Source organism: Molossus molossus, unplaced genomic scaffold (assembly GCF_014108415.1).
Source record: "Molossus molossus isolate mMolMol1 unplaced genomic scaffold, mMolMol1.p scaffold_m16_p_4, whole genome shotgun sequence".
Lineage (NCBI taxonomy): Eukaryota > Metazoa > Chordata > Mammalia > Chiroptera > Molossidae > Molossus > Molossus molossus.
In genome coordinates this window covers 8003033-8026650 of record NW_023425377.1, presented here as the reverse complement: position 1 = coordinate 8026650, position 23618 = coordinate 8003033, and the positions used below count along the sequence as shown (strand labels likewise).

Sequence of the window (23618 nt, the reverse complement as noted above, 5' to 3'; positions counted from 1 at the left end):
TCCAGCGACACGCTCTCTCCAGCAGGTACTGTGCTTTAAAAACAAACCCCGTGACACAGCCACTAGAATGGACACCTGGAAGACACACAGGAAAACAAGCCTGAGTAAAGCCGAGGAGACCACTAGCCACGGTCCAGACCTGCACCAAAGCCCAGACGCCTCTCTCTTGCACCTGCGCAGTCGCAGCAAGTGGGCGGAGCCCTCTCTGGGCCGGTCTAGGTTTTTTTTTTTTTTTCCCCTTACGCGCCGCCGGGGCGGAACATCTCGTGAGAAGTGCGCGTTCTCGCGGGAACTGCATTCAAAACGCCTTGGCGCTGACCCGGGCACTGGTGGCGTGAATGGCTGATGTCTCTGGGGTGAGTTGAGTTGCCGTCAGGAACCTGGGCGCGGCGAACTCTCCGCACGAGCCGCCGGCAGCAGCGGGGGAAGGGAGTGACAGAGGTAGAGGCCCAGGGCCTGGAGGAACGTGCGTGTGGAGAGGAGCGGCGGGGAGCTAGGAAGGGGGGCGGGGAGCTGAGGAAACTCGGGGCCTGGATCTTGGCCGAGGTGTAGCCGGAACAGCTGCTTCTACGGAACCCAGGTCCTTGGACACCAGGTTCCCAGCCGGTTTCATTTTCCGTTGGGCCGCTTCGCCACCCCCGGGGATTCCGCCTGAAAGCGGAAGGCCGCAGTGGCTGCCCGGCCTCCGAAAGATAACGACCCCGGTCCTGTGCTGCCCGGTGTGAGAAACGCTATAAAACGTAAAATATGCAGTGGATTCCGAAGACTGTGCAAAAGAGGAATGTTCCGTGAATGATTTTCATAACGATTACACGTCGAATTGATACTATTTTGGAGGTATTGGATTAAGTAAAATATTACTCAAATGAATTGCGTTGTTAGTTACCTTTAAAAAAAAAAAAAAAAAAAAGGTGTCTGCTTGAAAATTAAAAATCACCCCTGTGGCTCGCATGGTATTTCTGTTGGACAGCGCTGCCCCGGACAGTCGTGGGTGTGTGATTCTGCCCTAACTGCTTCTCACTCATTGGCTGGTGTCATCTTCCCCAAACCCTTATGCGGAGGATGGAAACGGGACATGAGATCAGATGTCTGGGTTCACGCAGCCAGTGAGTAGTAGTGAATGCAGGGTAGGAGCTGGGGCTGCTGGAGTCCCGGGGCTCCCGGTGCCCTAAATGCTGTGTGCATGCTGTTTCGGAGACGTGGTTAGGAGCGAGGTCCGCCTTCCCATCTCCCCCAGCCACTTACCACCCGGTGCCCTGTGGGCCAGTGAGGGAACCTGTCTGTGCCTCGGCGTGCACATGGGTACATGGAGGAACAGCCTTCTGTTTCGTGAGCTTGTTGAGTGCATTAAATAAGATAAAGTATGCAAAGCGCCAAGCGCCAAATCTGGCACATGACTACTCCTTATTCAACCCTAGCTACCTCTCTTTAAAGATGGATGGATTAACGCTTCCTCATCCATTAGACCTCTGCTGAAGAAGTCACTTACTCAAGACATCTCTCTTGTCCCATTTCCCCGCTACCCCACCACCCAGATTGGGATAGCTCCCCCGTTACAGGTTCAGAGAGCAACCATCCCTCCCTCCCTGTTGCACTTTATCACACTTGTAACTGTACAGTTCAGTTATTTGACTTAATACCTTTCCACTCATAGACTGTAAGATTCAGGAAGGTTGGGCTGTTGTCTCGTTTTGGGGTCACCATTGTGCTCTCAGCAATAGCACAATACTTGACACACAAAAGGAATTCCAAAACCCTTTAAATAAACGAGAGCTTACTTCTTGGCTTCCTTGGACATTGCTGGCTGGGATGCCTTGAGGCTTGCTCCATTTTTTTCTTTGGTAAATGTTGATAACTTAACCCAGGCCCAACAGGAGAATTAAATGAGATAATGCATTTGAAGCACTATGCCTGGCAAATGGGAAGTCCTCAACAAATATAAATTATTTTAACAGTGCAACAATTAGCTGGCCCTGACATGTACAGGCTTTGGAAAGGTCTTGTGTTTTAGAGCAGTAACTCTCAACCTTGGATAATGAAGGATATGTTTTCTTTTCTTTTCTAAAACCCTCTATGTCTCTCCTCTTTTATCTTTATTCTTAGTTAAAGACATTGCTTCCTAATTCACAGATAAATTGAAGTAGTTAGAAGGGCACTTATGCAGACTCCACCAGTATATATACAGCTTATCAATGTCTGTACCTATAGACTTTGCTTTTCCTTACTTTAGATTAAATATTCATGCTTCTGTCTAAAATCGGTTCCTGTACATTAGACCTCATCCTGTTTATTCATGACTCTAGCAGTTCTCCATGTCTTCTATATCATCACCTTTTCTTCTCTCCTGGATCTATCCATGGCATATGGGCATACTGTTAATTTTTTCTTTACATTTTTTATCTTAATATTTTTTTCTTAATTTTTTGTCTTAAAAATAAAACAAAATACATTTGATTTTAATTCCCCTCCAAATACTGCCCCATTTATCTGCTCTCCTTTGGAACAGAACTGTGTGTGCTATCTCTTATTCTACCATTCTTTGTCCAACTCATTCCAGTCAGGTTTTTGCCCTCATCTCTCTACCACAACTGTTCTTAGGGTCACAGTACACTTTTGGGTTTATTCATATCTCACTGGTCACACCTAAGTATATTTTTCTGTCTTCTTTCCTATCTCTTTTCAGGACTTCTTCCTTGGCGCTCTTCTCTTTCATTATGCTCATACTCTCGTGATATCAAGATTCAAGGATTTTGGCTAGTAACTCCCAAATTTACATCTTCAGCCCAGATCCCTCTCCTACTCATGTAGCCGACTGCTTGCTTACGTTATTTCATGTCTAACACTTAAACCCTTGATTTTTTTTTCCAAAACAATCTTTACTCACAGTTTTTGGTGCCTCAGCTGATGGCAAATCTATTCTAGTTGTGCATGCCAGAAGCCTTGGAGGCATTTTTGACTTCTTTTTCACAGATCCCACATTCCATTGGTCAGAAAATCATGTTGGCTTTCCTTTAAAAATATATGCAGAATTTGACCATTTCTCACCTCCTGTGCAGTCACCCTGGCGTATGCAGTCATTGCATCTTGGTCTTTCTGCATTCAACTTGCTTCCCTCTAAACTGTTCAACAAAGCAGACAAAATGATTATTTTAAATATATCAGATTTCTTTTCCTACTTTTCAGTGACTCCCCATTTTACCCAGAGTAGAAGCCCAGGTCCTTGCAATGGCCTGATCCTGCCTATCTTCCTCTATTTAGTTTTCTGAGATAAACTCTATCTTGTTCATTTCTTTGGGCTTCCTTCTGTCTTAGTACTACCCCTCTGCCTGGAACATTCTTTCCCTAAATAGGTACATAGATAATAGGTGCATGGGTAATTTTCTGTAAGACATTGCTCAGAAGTCACCTGAAGGCCTCCTCCTACTCGAATACTTATTAATTTATTATTTTTGTAAATATTAAAAAAAATTTGTTATTGATTTTAGAGAGAGAGGAAGTGGGAGTGAGAAAGAGAGAGAAGAGATAGAAACATTGATGAGCGAGAACATCCATTGGCCGCCTCCTGCATGTCCCCCACTGGGGATCGGGCCCACAACCTGGGCATGTGTCCTGACTGGGAATCAAACCGGTGACCTCTTGGTTCATGGGTCGATGCTCAACCGCTGAGCCATACAGGCCGGACTCAAATACTTATTTTAAATTTCATCCTAGTAACAGTACCTCCACCTCTTATGAATTCCCTTATGCTGTTCTTTTTTTTCCATTTCTACTTTGTAATTATGTATTATATTCTAATTAATTATTATATTATTATTGTCTTCTCCCACTGGAAAGTAAGCTTTATGAAAGAAGAGCTTTTTCTTTTGGTTTAGTTGACCTCTTATGTATCTGAAGTGCCCAGAATGGAGCCCAACATAGAAGGGATTCAAGAAATACTTGACTACATTAACTAGAGACACCATGGTACACCTTAATAATGGCATGTTGCTCTTTGAAGGCAAAACTGAGTTTGAGTCTGGCCTAAGAGGCTGACACTAATTTGGAAAGGATGTTAAATAAGATGGAGTTAAAGTGGGATGTTTCTATATATATATTTTAAGTTCTTGCTTGAAAATCTAAAATGATGGCAATGTTCCTTAATTACTATGAACATGATTTCTGTTTTGTATACCCTCTTATGAATAACTAGGAAAATACTAGTGAGTCTGTTTTCAATAAAGCATATTTAATATAGCAAATCTAATTTGTGCAGGAAGTTAATAAAATTAACACTTGCGAAAAATTGTGGACATGATAGTTCTTACGTTGCCCTTTTATATATTAAAAGTAGTATGCTACTATAAAGTTTCTAGATTTCTTTTATTCTTTTCTTACCTTGTTTACCTGTATAATGATATAATTATGAGACCCACCTTTCCTTAGCATGTAAGGAAACTTAGCACACAACCACTTAACATGTTGCTTCTTGATACTGTTTCTTAGAAACAAAATTAAATATATTCATCTTTTTTTGCTCTGTTTGATTTGGTCTCAAATTAGGTTATAAAATCATCAGAATAAAAATATAAATGTGACCACTTAAAAGGAAGAAAATCTTTAATACTGTGTTTTTATATGGCAATGGTATTGAAATATATATTTAAATATATATTTTATTTGATATTATTATATGAAGTTTTTTATGTAAGCTCAAGTGCTTTTATTTTCTCTATTTACAGTAGACTAAAAACAGTAAAAAATTATGGAGGCAGACATAATCACAGATCTTCGAAGCAAACTCAAAGAAGTTGAAGAAGAGCGACTAAAAGCTGCGCAATATGGTTTACAACTCTTGGAGAGCCAAAACGAATTGCAGACACAATTAGATAAATGTCGTAATGAAATGATGACCATAACTGAGGTAGGACTCTAGACTCTTCTGTTTATAAGGGCGTGCTTAGCTATTGAAGATTTGTGTTGTCTAGCAATTATTATTAATATTATTTTTATTTTCTTCTGAAGATTTTACATCTAGTTCCCACCCACTCCCATCTCCAATAAAGAGAATTGATCTTAGTGAATTCCTAATGTTCTTTCTGACCCAGGGTGTTCTGAGTTTGGAAAATCAGGTTATGATTTCTCTCTTCACCACATATTAGATTTCAGATTTTGATTCGTCTGTACCCTTTCTAGGTGACCTCATTTGTTTCTTAGCTTTAGATAATAGCTAAATGCCCATGACAGTACACCAAGTCCTTAGTTCTCCATAAAGTCTAGACTGTAAATTCAGTTGCCCCTCTAATGGACATCTGAAACTTAATATAAACAGAAGAGTTGATTCCTTGCGCACTAACCATATGTTTTTTTGCAGTTTTCTTTAGCTTATTTAATAAATGTAATAACATTCATCTAGTTGCTTGAGCCAGAAATGTAGTAGTTTAATTCAGTACCTTTTTGTCCTTTCTTTCTCATATTTAATCCATTAGTAAGCTCTAAGAACTTGGCCTACAAAACATTAATTTATGCTACTCCCACTCTAGTCCAGACCACCATCCTCTCTCCCTAAACTACAACTGTAGCCTTCTAACCAGGTTGCTTGCTTCCCTCATTTCTGTTCATACTATTCACTCTTTTTTTAAAAAAATGTTTTTATTGATGTTTTAGAGAGAGAGGAAGGTAGAGAGAGAAAAAAAAAAAAACTATAAATGTGAGAGAGATACATTGATCGGCTGCCTCCTGCACGCCCCCCCACATTGAGGATCGAGCCCACAACCCAGGCATGTACCCTAACTGGGAATCTAACTGGGACTTCTGTCCATGGGATGACACTCTATCCACTGAGCCACACTGGCTGGGCCATACCATTCATTCTTTACATAGCAGCCAATTGGCCATTGAAGAATATACAGAAGATCGTGTGATAGCCCTGCTAAAAACATACACTGGCTTCCAATTGTATTTACAACAAAATCCGAGCTCCTTATTTGGGTTTGCAGATCCCTGTATGATCTGAACCCTGTCAACCTTTGCCCTTCAAATTACTTTTTTGTTGTTCTTCGCTATACTGGTCCTGCCTTATGGGTTTTACATGAGCTGTTACCTCCATCTGAGTTGTTCATATCCCACCTGCACTGAGTTCTCAATCTTTAGGTTTCTGTTAGTTGCCACCTCAGCAGAGAGGCCTTTCCCTGACTACATATTATAAAGCTCCCATCATTCACTCTCTTAATTCTCTGCAGTGCTAATTATCTCCAGATTATAAGTACCATGAGAGAGGGCATTTTGTCTGTCTTGTTCACTGTATGTTATTTATTTATTTATTTATTTATTTATTTATTTATTTATTTATTTATTTATTTCCTCCCTCACCTGAGGACATTTTTCCATTTTTTGTTCAGATAGAGTGGGAGGAAGAGAGAGGAAGAGAGAGAGAGAAAAACATCAACGTGAAAGGGACACATCGAGTGGTTGCCACCCGTACAACCCAACCAGGGCTGGGGACATACTGCAGCCGAGGTACATGCCCTTAGCAGGAACAGAACCCGGGTCTCTCCAGACCTCAGGCCAACACTCTAACCGCTGAGCCAAACCGGCCAGGGCTGGGACGCATTTATTAAAAGAAGGAATAAATCAGTTTTATTTAGTAAATGCTCGGTAACATATGTAAACTTTGATCTCAAAATTTAAATGTAGCAGGTAAAAATAACTAATGGCAACTTTTATTTTCAAGTTTTTCTCTTCTATTTAATCTAATTTTATTTATTTTATTTTTAAAGCTTGTTGAAGGAGTTTGAAATGATGCCCCTTTTAACCTTTAAACTTTCTTGTCAGTAAGCAAGAGTCTTGTTAAATACTTCTTTTGTCTCAATACTATATTTATTCAAAGAGTCATTTGTGAACATTTCTTAGATAACTACATTCTAAAAGTAAGGGCTGACTTACTTAGTATTTCACTTTACCCCTAGTCCACTGTTTCTTCATTTTGTTCAGAGCTGTAAGTAGATCATATCATTGTCAAACCAAGTAATTCTCTCTAGGAAAACTTAAGTGCTGTTATTATTATTATTTTTTCCTAGCAGTGATTACTTGACATATTGACATGCCATGGTATACTTTTTACTTCCTTGACAGGGTGTAGAAGCAAGGACCATATCCCTAGAATGTACTTGAATATAGTTTTAAAATACTCCTTAGGGATTTTTTTTTATTTTTTTAAGACTGATTAGCTACAAAGTTATTACAGACTTAACATCTGGTTGTTACTTAGAAAGCAGCAACTGTATAAAGCAGGAATGAAACAGTTGAAGGTGCGAACTGCTTATATGTGATGGCTTTAAGTTATTTTTATGCAATTGAATTGTGATCGAATCTGCTTTCAGAATTATGAACAAGAAAAATATACTCTTCAGAGAGAAGTTGAGCTCAAGAGTCGAATGTTAGAAAGTTTGAGCTCTGAATGTGAAGCTATTAAACAAGATCAAAAAATGCACCTGGAGAAATTAGAAGAACAACTAAGCAGAACCCATGGACAAGAAGTGAATGAACTAAAAAATAAGGTTTGGCTCTTTATGTATTTCAGAACAAAAATGTTCCATGCTTACGCAGCAATCTGTAAACTTTAGGTGATGATTTTCTTAGTACTTCTATGCAAAATAGCTGAGATCGAGAGCTCTATCATCTTAATGTGAGGAGTGGAAACACTGAGAAACAAGAGTTTACGTAAAGAACTTGTATAAATAACATTCTACTAGTTAACTACAGTTATTTAATTTTAGTAACTGGATATTTGTTAAAGAATTTTAGTTTTGTGACCAGCATGACCTCCTTGCTTATAGTGGATAGTATGACAGCCCTTTTTCAGAAAGACTGGTCCCCTAGCTTTCACTACAATTAGTGATACACTCTGTAATTCTGCAATTTCGTATAAAGTTATGTACGTTAGAATTGATACTGTATAGTTTCTTTATTGAAGATAAACTAATATATATGTGATTCAGTTTTTATTATAACTTCATAAGGGAGGCACGATTGTTTTCAGTATATAATAGGTGAGAAAACCAATGTTTAAACAGATTAAGTTGGACAAAAGTACAGAGCTAGAAGTTATCAGTCACAATTTGAACGGAGGCTATCTGATTCTCAAGTCTGTGTCACTGCACTTAGTGTAATGGCATGTTATACTGGCCCTGTTTCAGGCATAAATACAGATTAAACGGTTGTTCAGTGATTTTCCATCCCCTTTTGGCACCCCCATCTACACAGTACCCTCAGGTTACTTACAAGGAATCCAGAACTTCTATCACAGCTCCTCTTTGTGTAGTCCGTACTTTTCAGAACCCTCTCTACTAAAACGTGGCCTGGCTTTTGTCCTGATTTAGAAGTCTTTTCTAATTTTCATTGTTTTAAGTAGCATCTTTTTTTCTATATCTGTCTACCACCTATATTATTACTTAATTTCTCACTATATTGCCTTTTTAAATCATCTTTTTAAGGAAATCATATCAATGAAATGACATGTTTGAGCTGGTTATATTTGTTTCTAAGATTCAGTACAAACATAACTATCAAAATATGCTTTTGCGTAATACTTAGAATAATCTCGCATACCACTCTGGCAAATAGTAAGCCAGCTTGTCTGAAACTGATCTTAGTTGAGACACTAATGACTGATAATGATGCTTTTTATTTTTCTCCTGGATGTTATTTTTATTTTAGCAGTAGCTTTCATTATCTAAACCAAAAAGAGTAATCTAGGAATATTCAGACTGAGGCAAGGCCAGTTATAGAGATGGCTTGCTGGTGGAGCAAATACTAAATCAGTCTAAAATATTTCTGTTTTACTGATATTTTAAATCACTTGTGCCAAAAATTTGAAGCTTTATCTGTTATCCTTCACTTATTTCTCACATTTAGCCCATCAACGAGTTCTTGGAATTTGATCACAAAACATCCATCTATACTTCTGCCTCTCTAGTTCAGATCGCTGTCAACTCTCTCCTAGACTACTATGGTAGCCTGTTCCTATCACTGCTTTTCATACCATTTGTTCTTCACACAGCAGCCAAAGATGTCAGGAATCCAGACCTACTCTGATTACTTATTTGGGCTATTTGTATGTTTGTATAACAAGACATGTCACTGTCTTAAAAGATGCCTAACCTTGGCCATATATGAAACTCCAACAGTCTCATCATGCATTAAGGTTGAGTCAATCAGTGATGTTTTTCAGAAAGATGGCCATGTTTCCACATGTCATTTAGTTGAAATTTTTATTTCACATAATGAAAATAGAAAAGGGAAAACAAATCAAGCTAAGAGGCTCTTATTTTTTAAATAGAAAACAAATATCAGGATGTGTTCTAAGAATGTTGAAACCCTATTGAAGATAATTCAATATAGATGATAATCATAATCCTGGACAGTAAGCAAAAACTTTTTATTGATAACAGTAACCATTTAGTGAATGCTAAGCATAGTGCTGAGGTTTTACCCATGCGATCTCAGTTGCGAGCCACAGTTGAGAGTTGTGATAACAGGTACAGTCATTTACCAGTTTTACGAATGAGGAATGAAACTGAGACAGGTTAGACTTAGATCTGACCCTAAAGCTTCACCCTTCTGCTGTAAGTTTGTTCCCTGTAAAGTTATGTATTCTTAGTTTTCCATGATTTGGAACTATGTGACATTTTAGGAAGTTATCAGATAGTTTTGTTCAGGTTGACTGTCTTCTAAAATAGTTATCCTGCAGGTACCAGCAACTGTATGTTTTGATGACTTTCAGTTGCCTTTTGATTAATAAGATTGTCTTTTCTTTTATTTATTTATTTTTTTACTTTAGTTAGAAAAACTGAAAGCGGAATTAGATGAAGCTAGGCTTAGCGAAAAGCAGCTGAAGCACAAGGTAGATCATCAGAAGGACCTCCTCTCTTGTAAATCAGAGGAAGTGCGGATAATGTCTGAACGGGTACATGAAAGCATGTCATCTGAGGTGCTGGCTCTTCAAATTGAACTGACAGAAATGGAAAGTATGAAGGTAATTTTTATGGCACGTGTACTCTGAGGTTTTCTTTATTTTATTTTTGCATATTTTTTACATGTTTTTGTAATAATCTCATATTAGTTTTAAGGCTGAATTCTTTTTTGGCCTAGCTTTGATCTAACTAAAAAAGTGTTTTACAGAGTTTTTAGGTATATTACTTCATGCATAATAAAGCTTTAAATTACATGGTTATGTATGACAGACTTTATCTTTAGATTAATGAACCCTCTAGAAGAATTTAGAGGCATTTGCTCTGATCCTAATTTGTATTATTTAAAAAAAAAAACAATATAAAATGTTGGTCTCTTGGAAGTTTATATACGTATGAACATAGTTTTATTCATTGCAGGCTAAGGTTAACTAAAATTAAAGCCTTAAGTTTTCAGGAAAGGACAGTCTCTAGAGCATTGGTTCTCAACCTTCCTGATGCCACGTCCCTTTAACACAGTTCCTCATGTTGTGGTGACCCCCAACCGTAAAATTATTTTCATTGCTACTTTATAACTGTAATTTTGCTACTGATATGTCTTAGGCAACCTCTGTGAAAGGGTCGTTCGACCCCCAAAGGGGTCGTGACCCACAGGTTGAGAACCGGTGCTCTAGAGCCTTTTATTTTGTTTCCTGTTGGAAAATGTAGTAATTTTTATTATGCACCGTAAAACCTTTAACTGGTTCTTTAGTTTTAAGTGTGAATCATTGCTGATAGATAAACTGAGCAGCTGCTAAATAAAGGATTATTGAAGAGAATTTTCTCTTTTTCAATTCCTGTTGAATAGACCAACCTCAAAGAAGAAATGAACGAACTACAGTACAGACAAGAACAACTCGAACTTCTTAATTCTAATTTAATGCGCCAGGTCGACCGGCTTACAGAAGAAAAAGAGGAGCGAGAGAAAGAAGCAGTTTCTTACTATAATGCCTTAGAGGTATTATGGTTACAGTATCTTCATCTTTTCCAATTTACAATAAGTGGTTTTCCTGCTAATCTAATCTCTGTTAGCTGAATTGTTTTCTTTTGAATTTAGAAAGCTCGTGTAGCAAATCAAGATCTTCAAGTGCAGTTAGACCAGGCACTCCAGCAAGCCCTGGACCCCAATAGTAAAGGCAACTCTTTGTTTGCAGAGGTACTTATGAACATTCCATTGATTAAATTGACATTTCACTTAATACAAACATAAATTAAACATGTTAATATTTTCTAGGTAGAAGATCGAAGGGCAGCAATGGAACGCCAGCTTATCAGTATGAAAGTCAAGTATCAGTCACTAAAGAAGCAAAATGCATTTAATAGAGAACAGATGCAAAGAATGAAGGTATAGAATTATCACCATCAAAGGTTTACTAAATATATTTTTTTTCTTTATTGATTTTTAGAGAGAAAGGAAGGGAGAGGGAGTGAGAGATAGAAACATCAATGAGAAAGAACATCAATTGGCCACCTCCTGCATGCCCCCAACTGGGGATTTGGCCCATAACCTGGACATGTGCCCTGACCGGGAATCAAACCGTGACCTCTTGGTGCATGGGTCAACGCTCAACCACTGAGCCACACCAGCCGGGCCTAAACATATTTTTAATCAGCATTACATGTAAAGATAAAGAAAGCATCTTTTCCTTCAAGGAGTGTACTTACAAAGTTATTTCTAGAACCGCATGATTTTAGAAAATCAATATTTTTAAATTGAACATAAGATCCATTGATATGTTTTTAAATCCTATAGTAAAGTTTTAGTTGTAGTATATTTAGTACCCATTGGTTGATTGATTGTTTTTAATGGTTACTCGCTAGCCTTGCCAGAGAGGTACAAACCTTTCCTTGTGGAGTGTAAAAAAAAAAAAGAATTGTATGTCTTTATTTCTTGCTGTTGGCTTGGTGTTTTCTTTAGCATAGCCCTAAGGTTTCTATGTCAACTTAAAGTAGCTCTCTCATCATTCTTCAGCTCTCTGCCAAAAGCTTATATATAGGGTAGAATTTGGATTTCCTTTTTTCTTTTGGCAGTTCCTCAAGTCAAGCATATAGGCTCTTTTAATTTTGTTTTGGTTTGTTGGTCATCAGTTTATGCAAAAAATTGGTAACCGAAAAACATGTAGAAGTTGGAAAGATTTTGGTATTATACCAGCCTTACAATCTTGATCTGATCTGTTGTACCTAACTCTCCTAAGGCAGTAACTCAAAGTCTGGAAGGCTTCCTGCCTCTCGTTTAGGATAAGGAGATCTACCAAAGAAATAGGAAAGGTCAGCGATTAAACTGTGGTGTTAGATGAACTTGGGACTGAATCCTCATTCTGTCACTTGCTAGCTGTGTGACCTTGGACAAGTATTTTTATTTTTCAGAGCATCAGTCAGTCACCTCATCTGTAGAGATGATAGAATCTGCCTCTTAGAATTGTCCTGGAGTTAAACGAAAGCATAGAGAAATGCTTACAAGGTGCTTGGCAAATAAGGAAGTAGTACTTAAAAACAATAGCCTTGGCTCTTATTTCTAAGACTTGACTGTGCTGCCTGGTTTACTGCGGCTCTCCCCTTTCTGGGAATGATTTATTTGTAAATTTTTCATATTTGCTATTTGTTTTCTTTCAGTGTTTGTTGGGCTCCTACTATTAATCTCCCAGCGTTCCCATGAAATTCCATACTATCTTGAGACACAAGTAGCAATCTTCTTAGGCCAACTGTGTCTCGCCTCCAGTCTGAAGCAGGAACAAAAATTGGATCCTTTAAATATTAGAAGTCATCTTTCTCTCTTCCTTGTAACCATACCTGCCCCCTTATATCATTTATTGCTTGCATTACTCAAAATTATATTTAAACTAATTGACACTTTTTAGAACTCCAGAAATTTCTGAAGGCAGAAAGAATTGTTAGGTATAGATTTTAGTTAATTTCTTTTCAGTTGCTATGGAACTCTAGGTTTAGGCAGGGTCATAATTAGGTAAATTATTTGCTGCTCTTAAAAAATAAACATATTCCGAATATTTCCTTAATATCCTTAGATTGCCTTTTACCCTTTACTTTCCATCCTTGTGCTTTCTGAATCTCACATTTATGAATGTAAGTAAGCCTAATAAATTTTTCCCACTTAACACTGTTGAAGTTAATTAGAATTTTGGAGAAACCTCATGAGACCCTAATGAGAGTACATGTGATGAGTAGAATACAGCATTTGTCTAGGCTTATTTACCAATTAAGTGACATGCTTCCAGAACAGTCATGCAATTCAGTTGTTTCACAGAAGTATAACTAGGACTTCAGTTAGGACTTCAGGTATCATTCATAAGTAGTCAGAGTAACTAACTAAACTTACTGATATAGATATGTTCAAGTTATTAGATTATTAGCTAATTAGTTCAATTTCTAAAATGAGTTTAAAGTAATATAGTACAAAATATGAATTTACCACAAATATGGTTATCAGAATCTTCCTGTCTCTCACTCAGTTTTATGGGGGCGGGGGTGGTGATTTTTTTTTCCCCAGTTACAAATTGCCACATTGCTACAAATGAAAGGGTCTCAAACTGAATTTGAGCAGCAAGAACGGTTGTTTGCCATGTTGGAGCAGAAGAATGGTGAAATTAAACATCTCTTAGGTGAAATTAGAAATCTGGAGAAATTTAAGGTATGTATGACACCTTTTTAAAATACAGCCAAATTTTGGGTTGAATATCTTAATACTTCTGAATTGGTTTCTTTGTTACATAATTAACTTATAGTTTCAGTTGAGATTGATCAATATTTAATTTGTTTCTTCTAGTTTCTTTTTGCTTTTCACTGGTGTCAACTATTGCTTTTAGTAGAGCCAGAGTAAAGGAATCTCCCTCATGTTTGTTGTTATGTGCAAGTTATAACTTAAAGTGCTCATATCTTTAGTGTGTAATTCAGTGAGTGTTAACATGTCTTTTATCAGTATAGATGTACAAATAACCTTGAGCTTCATAGAAATAGAATCATTCATTATATACTCTTTTGTTTGTCTTCATCTCAACATTCTGTCAGTGAGATTTGTTCCTCATGTTCCATGTTATCAGTAATTGTTTATTTTTCAGGGCTGTCCAGTTCCATTTTGTAATGGATGCATAGGAGGAGCTTTTGTCACGTTGTCCAACATTGTGTGGCAATTAGAATTCATAGAAGTCTTTAATAAACAAACTACTTCTTAAAAATTGTTGTGAAATAAATTTCAATTCCTGGAAAAGTTATAAAATTATTCCTATGTACTCCTCACCCAGATTCCTTAATTGTCAATTTTACCACATTTGCTTTATTATCTTCTGTCTTTCTCTCTGTGTTTATATTTTTCTTGAACACTTTAGAGTTTAAATTGCAAACCAGATCTTTCTTTTCCCAGAAATTGTACCTCAGTCTTTAATTAGAGTTAATTCTCTTACATAATCACAGTATAATGATCAAAATTAGGAAATTAACATTGATACATAGTATTAGCCAAGCTGCCTTTTATATTTTATCAGTTACCACTAATGTCCTTTACAGCAAAACAAAAATATGCCAAATCCTTTCCTTTCTGGGGTCCAGTCCATGATCGCATGTTGTATTTAATTATCAGGTCTTTTTAGTCTTCCTTAATCTGGAACAATTCTTCAGTCTTTATCTGTCATCCTTACATTTTTGAAGAGTATGATAGTTACTTTGTAGATTATTCCTCATTTTGGGTTTGTGTGAAGTGATTAGAATCAGGTTTTTGTTTTTGATTTTCAAGGATATGTTTTGCATTAATTTAAAAAGGAAGGGGGAGAGAGAGAGAGAGAAACATTGATGTGCAAGAAATATGGATCGGTTGCCGCCTATATGTGCCCCAATAGGGGATCAAACCCACAACCTGGGTAATGTGCCATGACAGGAATCAAACCCGCCATCTTTTGGTGTCCAGGACGATGCTCCAAACAACTCAGCCACCCCGGCCAGCGCAGAATATGTGTATTTGATGGGAATACTACAGAAGTAGCTTTTTTTGTCTCAAGGTTTTTCTGGCTACTCTTACAGTTTTTTTTTTCTCTGTGAATATCTTGTGTAGCTCCAAAAAAACTTGTTGGTATTTTTCTTATTAAAATTACATTAAATTTATAAATTAACTTTGGGAGCACAGATATTTTCTCACTAAATAACTAATTAATGTTTATAAATGACATTTTTAAAATGTTCCCCTCTCTTAGGCATTTTAAGTTGTAGGCAATAGTGTATTATAAAATTTAAGTGTATGTACCTTTTTCCCTTTCTTTTAAGAACTGTTGAAAAGACTACAATCTTGGTTACATTTGCAGTACATCAGTTGGCAGGCTTATGTGCCCACGAGTGGGCTTAGCGCTATACTTTGAAAATTAGGGCTTTAACCAGGAGGTTTTAACCTGCAGTCTTTAATATTGATTACACTTTTTAAAGCAGTTTTATATTTTTTTACCCTAGAGAAATCTTACAGGGATTCCATCAGAGTCTCAGAAGAATGGGCACCAAAAATAACTTTAAGGATCTTTACTCTTTTTCATATTTTTCTAATTTATGGCTTTGTCATAAAGTCCAGAATTAAACTCAGTGAGTATTTATTTCTTCCATTTTAAAAGGAGAGGGAAATCAGAGGACACAGGTGTGGGGACAGATCTGGGTTCAGATTCTTCTCTTTACTTGCCTGTGGTATCAGTTCCCTTATGTTTATGAGAGGGATGCTCATTCTTATACCTAGGTCAGAAGGTAAATGAGTTAAATGGATAGTGCTTATTAGCACAGTGCCTACTATGTGATAAACATTCAGTAAGTGGTAGCTGATATTACTATTAATAAACGTATACTAACCTAATTTGTTGTTTATTTCAAGTAATCAGAATTTTTGTTTTTTATTTAGAGTTTATATGAAAGCATGGAATCTAAGCCTTCAGAAAACTCTGGTGCTCTGAAAGATGCCACCTATTACACAGATTTACTTCAGATAAAGCTTGACAACTCAAAGTAAGTGTTGGCTCAATAAAAAGATGGAGACTTTTGACTTGTGGATAATAAGTAATATTAATGACTACACATTTTTGTTTTAATATTGCCAAATGAAAATTTCAGAATGGAAAGACAACAAAATATCTCTGGTCATTAAGCAAGATTTAGTCAAGATTTAGTTAGTGTTGATTATTGAAGAAAAAATACTTTTAATGAATAATTAATTCTTTTATTTCTTTGTGTTTAGCTTTTTCAATTGGTAAGTTGAAAGAACTTTAATGTAGCCCTGGCCAGTTTGGCTCAGCGGTTGGAGCGTCGGCCTGCGGTACAGAGAGACCCGGGTTCGGTTCCCGCTAAGGGCACGTACCTCGGTTGCAGTTTGTCCCCGGCCCTGGTTGGTCGTGCGGGTGGCAGCAACTCAATGTGTCCCTTCACGTCGATGTTTCTCTCTCTCTCTCTTCCTCTCTCTCCCTCCCGCTCTATCTGAACAAAAAATGGAAAAAAGTCCTCGGGTGAGGATAAAAAAAATTTTTAAAAAAAGAAAAAAAAAAGAAAGAACTTTAATGTAAAAAATGTTCTTATATTCCAGATTTTTCTAGAATAAATATATAATTTTAAATCTAAAGGGATTTATTTACACATGAATAAATATGGAAAGGATATTTCCCCCTTTGTCCATTTCCTTTAAAGAATGCTTGAAGTTTTTATTTTATTTAAAAGTGCCATTGTTCAAGGTTAAAATATATTTTTGACTAAGAGTTCAAATATATAATAAAAGATTTGTAGTCACAACTACATTTATTTATATTATGTTATTTTAATATTTCTTAGTTCTTCTTTTTTATTAATATAGCAAAGAAAATGAAAGCACTAAAGGGGAATTGTCCATACAGCGAATGAAAGCATTGTTTGAAAGCCAGCGGGCTCTGGATATTGAGCGAAAACTTTTTGCCAATGAAAGATGCCTCCAGTTTTCCCAAAGTGAAAATATGAAACTGAGAGCCAAAATAGATGAGTTAAAACTGAAGTATGAACCTGAGGGTATGTATGTCTCACATACTTTATCTTTTCATCATGAGAAGCTCTGAGAGATCATACCAAATATGATTGCTATAGTTCATTTATGCAAACCCTGTTGCAAACTAATTTGTGGCTATGTATCTATATTTAGTAAAACAAATTTACTGTGTAGGAAAATTCAAAGATAACTGGGTTCTAAGTTCTAAGATATGTAATATCTAAGAGTTCAATTTTGTTGAGGCAGCTAATAATTGGGAGCTCTGTTAGTTCTTATAGAAAACCTAAAATAATAGACACTTAAACAAGATAGGTAGTTATTCCTCCCCCTGATGAAAGTCTGGAGGAGGCGTCCCAGGACTGGTCAGTGTCAGGATCTAGGTTTCATTTGCGTTATTGGACAGTATATGTCTTGAGCAGAATTTAGTGATGGCCTCATCTGCCTACAAGAAAAGTTTGAGAAATGCAGTCTTGATTCTCAGGGTCCCCGTTCCCAACTAAATCTTGGGGATTCTGTTATTAAGGAAGAATAATAGAACAAATATTAGAGGGAAACTAGCAAGTATAATCATTCAGATAGAAAATACCCATCTTATACACTAAAGAGAGTGATTTTACTATACATAAATTAAGATATAAAAGGCCAAAAAGTCTGGCTGGTGTGGCTCAGTGGTTTAACATTGACCCATGCACCAAGAGGTCACAGGTTCCATTCACGGTCAGGACACATGCCCAGGTTGTGGGCTCGATCCCCAGTGTGGGGCGTGCAGGAGGCAGCCAGTCGATGTTGTCTTTCATGGATGTTTCTCTCTCTCTCTCTAAAATCAATAAAGGGGAAAAAAGGCCAAAAATAAGTCTAAGAAATATGATGGTTCTTATAAAAAAAAAGTGTTACATGTTTTAGTTTATAGATTTTCAACAGTTTTTACCCCTACACTGTTCACATGTCTAAGTCTCTCTTTTCATTACTGCCTCAGTGACTGGAGTTATTCTCAACAATAGTGGGGAGGTTGTCGGCAATAGTAAGGTGTTTTTAGTTAAAAAGTCTTCTCTTTCTGTCATTTTTTTTCCTCTTCCCTGATTCTTACAAGCTCTTCTGGTTAAGAATTAATCCATTTTGAATTTCAAAGGTTGCTGAACTGAAGATAGCAAAGAGACTTGAGGCAGTATAGTGAATCTAGATTATGTGGATTTTAAAAGAGCATTTGAAAGAGAAAGGGGAAATAATGATTTTAAAACATCAGTGTAGAACAGGAACATCAACCCCTGGCTCCACTGTGGTTTCTCCAACTTCACTAAAATTTTTATTTTGAAAATGAAAGAAAAGGTATGGGGATAAGGAAGACTTATTAGAGTGATTAATTCAGTGACTGGATGTGGACCAGCATAGGGGCTGGAGTGATGTTCTGTGAAGCAGTGGGCAGAAGGCTGTTGGAGTAGTCTGCAGTGAGACATGATAATATGGTTTGAACTGGGAGGCATCCATGGTAGAAGTACTCATGTTTTGAATATATTTTGTAGGTGGGGCTAATAGGCACAAATCACCATATTCAGAGAAGTTGACCTGTCTTTTTATTTTATTCTTACAAAACACAATATTGAGTGAAGTGGGTACTTTTAATCCCCATTTTAAAGAAAATCTCAGAGAGGTTAAGCACTTTTCTCAAGGTCATCCAGCTTATAGTGCTTATATATTAGGATTTGTACCTAGATTCCCTGACTTTTAGCCACTGTATCCTTCTTCATCTCCACACTGCGATCTCATGAGGCCCACGCAGCTTTTATCACAACACTAGAAAAGAACATTTGTGTTCATTTCTGGAGTCAAATGTATTGAGTTCCTGAAGAAAAAGTTTACAAGCAGATAACCTTTAAAAGATAAAGTTAATGGAGTCCATGAAAAAGAAAGATAAAAATAGAAACAATATATTTTAATAAGGAAATGAGTGGGTTTTAAAAGAATGGGGACAAATTTATAACTCATCCTCTGTGTGGATTGTGTCTTTGATTTATTAACTGGCTATATTTTTAATGATTTTTATTCTCAGAGAAAATTGAAGTGCCTGTACTCAAGAAGAGGCGTGAGGTGCTGCCCATGGATATAACCACCCCCAACAACACCTGTGCCAACAGTGCTGTGGGGGGAGGAGTTTCTAGCTTGCTGCCTCAGAAAGAGGGGCCACAATTCTGCACTGGCAGTTTAGAAGGTAACGACTTGCAGTTAGAAAAGACTGTTTCTGTAAACACACCAGGAGTCACTCTCTCTCCTCACAAAAGTCTGCCTGTGAACATTCAGCCAGCGAAGGAAAAGAAATGTGTGCAACTCGCAGAAGCTCCAGCCATACAGGAGAGAAGCGGAAGCTCCCCTGACGCTCCCAGGTTAGTGTCCGGCAGCTGGCAGAGCTCTCTCCATCTCTTCTCTGTGACTGCATGAATGGTGTGGTTCTCTATCGATTGTCTTCGTGTTACCTGCAGTATAATTTCTTCTATCTACTTTCAACATTTTTAAAACTTTAAGAAAGACTAAAATGATTGCAAGGGGAAAGGATTTCCGAATAAGGGAATTCTTTTTAAAAGTTATACTTCTCGGTTTCATGGAACAGAAATATCACAGTTTAATACTTCTCTGAACATTTTGTTGGTTTGGGTAAGTGTACAGTTATTGTTTTTCTGGTTCGAGAGTGACCATGAAAGAAAAATCAGCTCACCTCCTAAAATGGCTTTCCAATGGTCTAAGAAATTTCAGCCTTTTGGAAAACTGTTAGGTAAAATTTTTTTGGCTCTTGAAATTGTTTATCCTAAGCCTTTAAGAATGGGCTTTGAACCCTGGCTGGTTTGGCTCAGCAGTTAGAGCGTCGGCCTGCGGTCCAGAGAGACCCGGGTTCAGTTCCCGCTAAGGGCATGTACCTCGGTTGCAGTTTGTCCCTGGCCCTGGTTGGGTCTTGCAGGTGGCAACCACTCGATGTGTCCCTTTCACATCAATGTTTCTCTCTCTCTCTCTCCCTCCCACTCTATCTGAACAAAAAATGTCCTCGGGTGAGGATTAAAAAAAAAAAAAGTGGGCTTTGATACCTATTTTGACATTTTAAAATATAAAAGGTAAGTTCATTTTTGTTTTACATCAAAACTTCAAAGCTTCTAGTTTCTGCATATTTGAATTTGTGACTAAAATAGAAAGTGTCAAGACATGTATGTCTATAGCAATTCATGTTTTAAGAGCCTTAGCCTTTAAAAGAGTTAAAATAATAGAGGTCAAAAAGTAAGAGAAAGTGAGTGGAAGGGAAATATCTCTTCATTGTTTATTTTTTCTTAAATTATTATTCTGCTAGTTGAAACTCAAGTTGAGTTTTTTATGAGACAAATAGACATCTATGTATGCAGCCCAGGATAGTATGTTATTTTTATCTTGCACTTTGCCTTTTGTATGTCATGTTAACATTAAACTTGTTCTACAGCATTTAAAATTGTTTGCTAGGTGTGCTTATTATAATAGGCACCCTCCTTATATTTTAATTATTTAATTTAGACTTTGCCATGACTTCTTATCTACCTTAAAGATCTTTCTTTAAACATTTTTAGAATTTCCTTTATTTAAAAAATTTTAGTAATTAATTTATTTTTGTTACAGATGTTTCTCCTTTCTTTAGATATTTAAAAAACTGAGTCTATTGACATAGATTTTTTTAGATAGTTGATAACTTAGTTTTCTTAATGACATTGGAGTCAACTCTAATTTTTTTCCTTATATACATAAAAAATCACCATGTCTGATTAGAGGCCCATTATACTAGAGAATTATCCCTTCTTTCATTATTCTTAAGCACACTTGAATTCAGAATGGATGCTTTAATGCCTATAGGTTAACTGCTGAATCAAAGCTTCAAACAGAAGTTAAAGAAGGGAAAGAAACTGCAAGCAAATTGGAAAAGAAAACTTGTAAGAAATCACACCCGATTCTATATGTGTCCTCTAAATCAACTCCAGAGACCCAGTGCCCTCAGCAGTAAAGACTGATCTTTACTAAGAGTATGTTACCACTTGTCCAAAAGGTTGCTTTGGAGGTTAAGATGATCTTCACTTGAAATATACCACCTTGGAGGTCATTTCTTTCTACTCATTGTGCCAGGACCTGGCATGTTCATATTGTTTTGACTGCATGTTCTAAATTTGGTTGTGGCTCTAACCAGGAGAGTTCCTTAAGTGATGGTCCTTCATGGAGCTTCGATGTGAATAAACTATGAATTGAAAGGAGGTGTTGTAATAAATCTGTTTGTTGCATTATATATGGAGTTTTTAAGTGATAGTAACACATACTGTCAGAGCCATATATTATATATTAACTGGAGTTTATCAGTATTTAAAGCACCTATGTTCATGTTTGTATTTTTAATTCTAAACTTTCTAAATAAATATTTGTTTTTCTTTTAAATGATTATAGACTGGTCTGTAACTTAATTTCATATGTACTATAGATGGGTGTATTAATCTATACCAGCAGTTTTCAACCTTTTTCATCTCATGGCACACACAAAATAATTACTAAAATTCTGCAGCACACCAAAAAAAACCACCATATATTTTTTGCTGATCTGACAAAAAAAATAGGTATGAATTTTATTCATTCACACTGGACACCTATTGCTGCGTTGGCTGTTGTCATTTTTTTTAAATTTGACAGTCTAAGGGAAAAGGGAGCAGTGCCCCTGAGTAGTCAGATTTTCAGATATTGCATGTTTTAAAAATTCTTGTGGCACACCAGTGTACCTGTTATAGCAAATATGGGGTCTATAGAGAGAGAGACAGATTTATTTTAAGGAATTGGCTTATGTGCCTATGGAGGCTGGCAAGTCCAAAATCTGGAGTTTGAAAGCTATCAGGTTGGAGACCCAAGGAAGAGCCAGTCTCAGATTAAGATTGAGGGCCATCTGCTACAGAATTCTACTTTGCTTGGGGGAGGTCAGTCTAGGGTTTCAACTAATCTCAAGCATAGGCTCACGCACATTATGGAGGGAAATCTGCTTTACTCAAAGTCCATAGATTTAAATGTTAATCTCACCTAAACACACTCACAGACACATTTAGAATAATGTTTGACCACATATCGAGGCTCTGTGTCCCAACCAAGTTGACTATCACACTGGGTTAGTTAGATAAGTCTATTGCAATTTATTAGGTAAAAAGAAATTGCCTCTTACTTCTAACTAAATAATAAACTTTTAATTTTAATTTGATACAAAAAGCATGCTCTCAGGAAATTTGCAGTTGCATATTCAATAACATCTCTTGCCAAAAGTAGCTGAAGGTACTAGAAAACCATTTTAGCCTGAGAATAGTAACAAATGAATGACCATATTTATTGCATATTATAGAATGGAGATCATTTCTTCCAACATTGCATTTGTGCTAGGGGTGCAAAAATAATCCTTCATAACTCACAGTTTAGTAGACCCACATAGATGAGTAGTAGTAGTAGTGGTGGTGGTATTACCAGTAATAATAGTTATGTCTAATATTTGAATCTATCTAATGTACCAAGCACTCCTTTAAGCCCTTTCGTCTATTGCCACATATAACCCTATCAACATTTCTGTAAAGCTGAATGTTATACTTTATGTATCCTCATTTTATAGATGAGGAAACCATGGCCTCAGAGAGGCTGTTACTTGTCCAAGGGCACAGGTGTTAGTAAATGGTGAAAAAATTAGGGTGGTAAAGGTTGTAATAGAATGTCCAACATGCTAGAGGAACAGAGAAGGAAACAAGAAACTGCCGGGGCCTTTTGCATGTTTTTTTAAATCGCTGAGCTGGATTCCTTCAGAGGTTTCCTAAGGCAAGGAGAGAAGAGCATTACAGGTAGAAGAAAGGATGGATAGGGCTAGTGAAAGGCAACAATAGTAAATAGAATCTGAAGAGATAGCTAGTAGCAAAATCATGAAGAACGTGAGTGAGAGAAATCTTTTTTAGAAGCAAAAATTTAGATGGATCTATAAATTAACTGAGCAACTGTGACTAAAGGTTGAAGAATAGTGATAACCAGAGAACCTTACCCAAAGAGCTTCTGCCTTACCACTCCTGGGGACTGAGCCAATTCTGTTGAGTTTTGAGTTTTTAGGAATATATTTTGAAAAATCACCACTGTAGATGATGGGAAGCAACTGAATAATTGATTATAAGCAAAGTGATTGTTGAATAAATTATTCAATTTATTTTTAGTAAAAACACTCTGCAGGCATAATGAAAAATGGATTAAGAAAAATATTAGAATGGAGGCAGAAAAGACTAGTTTGGCTATTTGCTAGTCCAGGTAGTAAAATCTACAAAGCAGGTATATTTAAAGAAATCTAGCTTCTATCCCTATTTCTGCCTTCTCTTACCACGTGTCATTCAAATTGTATGGTGTGTTTTTTTTTTCTTTATTGCAAATATAGATAGGTAGGTAGATAGAATCTTTATCCTCTCTTTTAGAGAAAAGTAGAATAGTGAGTGATATCAGAGAAACTAGATAGGAAACACCAAAAGCCTATTCCTCCACAAAATCAGCCAGAATCAACTTTATTGGATGCTGGAAACGAATCAAGGGCTCACAGCAGACAGGTGAACAGTTAACCAAGAAAAATCAGCGAAGTCTTGGCATTTCAGGAAGTTGAC

General features: G+C 36.8%; 1 protein-coding gene across 2 annotated transcripts; it reads left to right on the top strand.

Moving 5' to 3' along the window:
• Window positions 1–328: 328 nt before the first annotated feature.
• SPDL1 (spindle apparatus coiled-coil protein 1) lies at window positions 329–21328 on the top strand. 2 transcript variants are annotated; one of them, XM_036241773.1, is made up of 12 exons: window positions 329–356; window positions 4719–4900; window positions 7359–7535; window positions 9818–10012; window positions 10795–10944; window positions 11044–11142; window positions 11221–11331; window positions 13492–13632; window positions 15868–15971; window positions 16807–16994; window positions 19019–19349; window positions 20830–21328. In XM_036241773.1, the coding sequence occupies exons 2-12, from the start codon at window positions 4742–4744 to the stop codon at window positions 20975–20977; spliced, it is 1803 nt and encodes a 600-aa protein (XP_036097666.1). In that variant the 5' UTR covers window positions 329–356; window positions 4719–4741; the 3' UTR covers window positions 20978–21328. The 2 variants fall into 2 exon arrangements, with proteins under 2 accessions (XP_036097666.1, XP_036097665.1); XM_036241772.1 differs by lacking the exon at window positions 329–356 and adding an exon at window positions 518–837.
• The last annotated feature ends 2290 nt before the right edge of the window (window positions 21329–23618 follow it).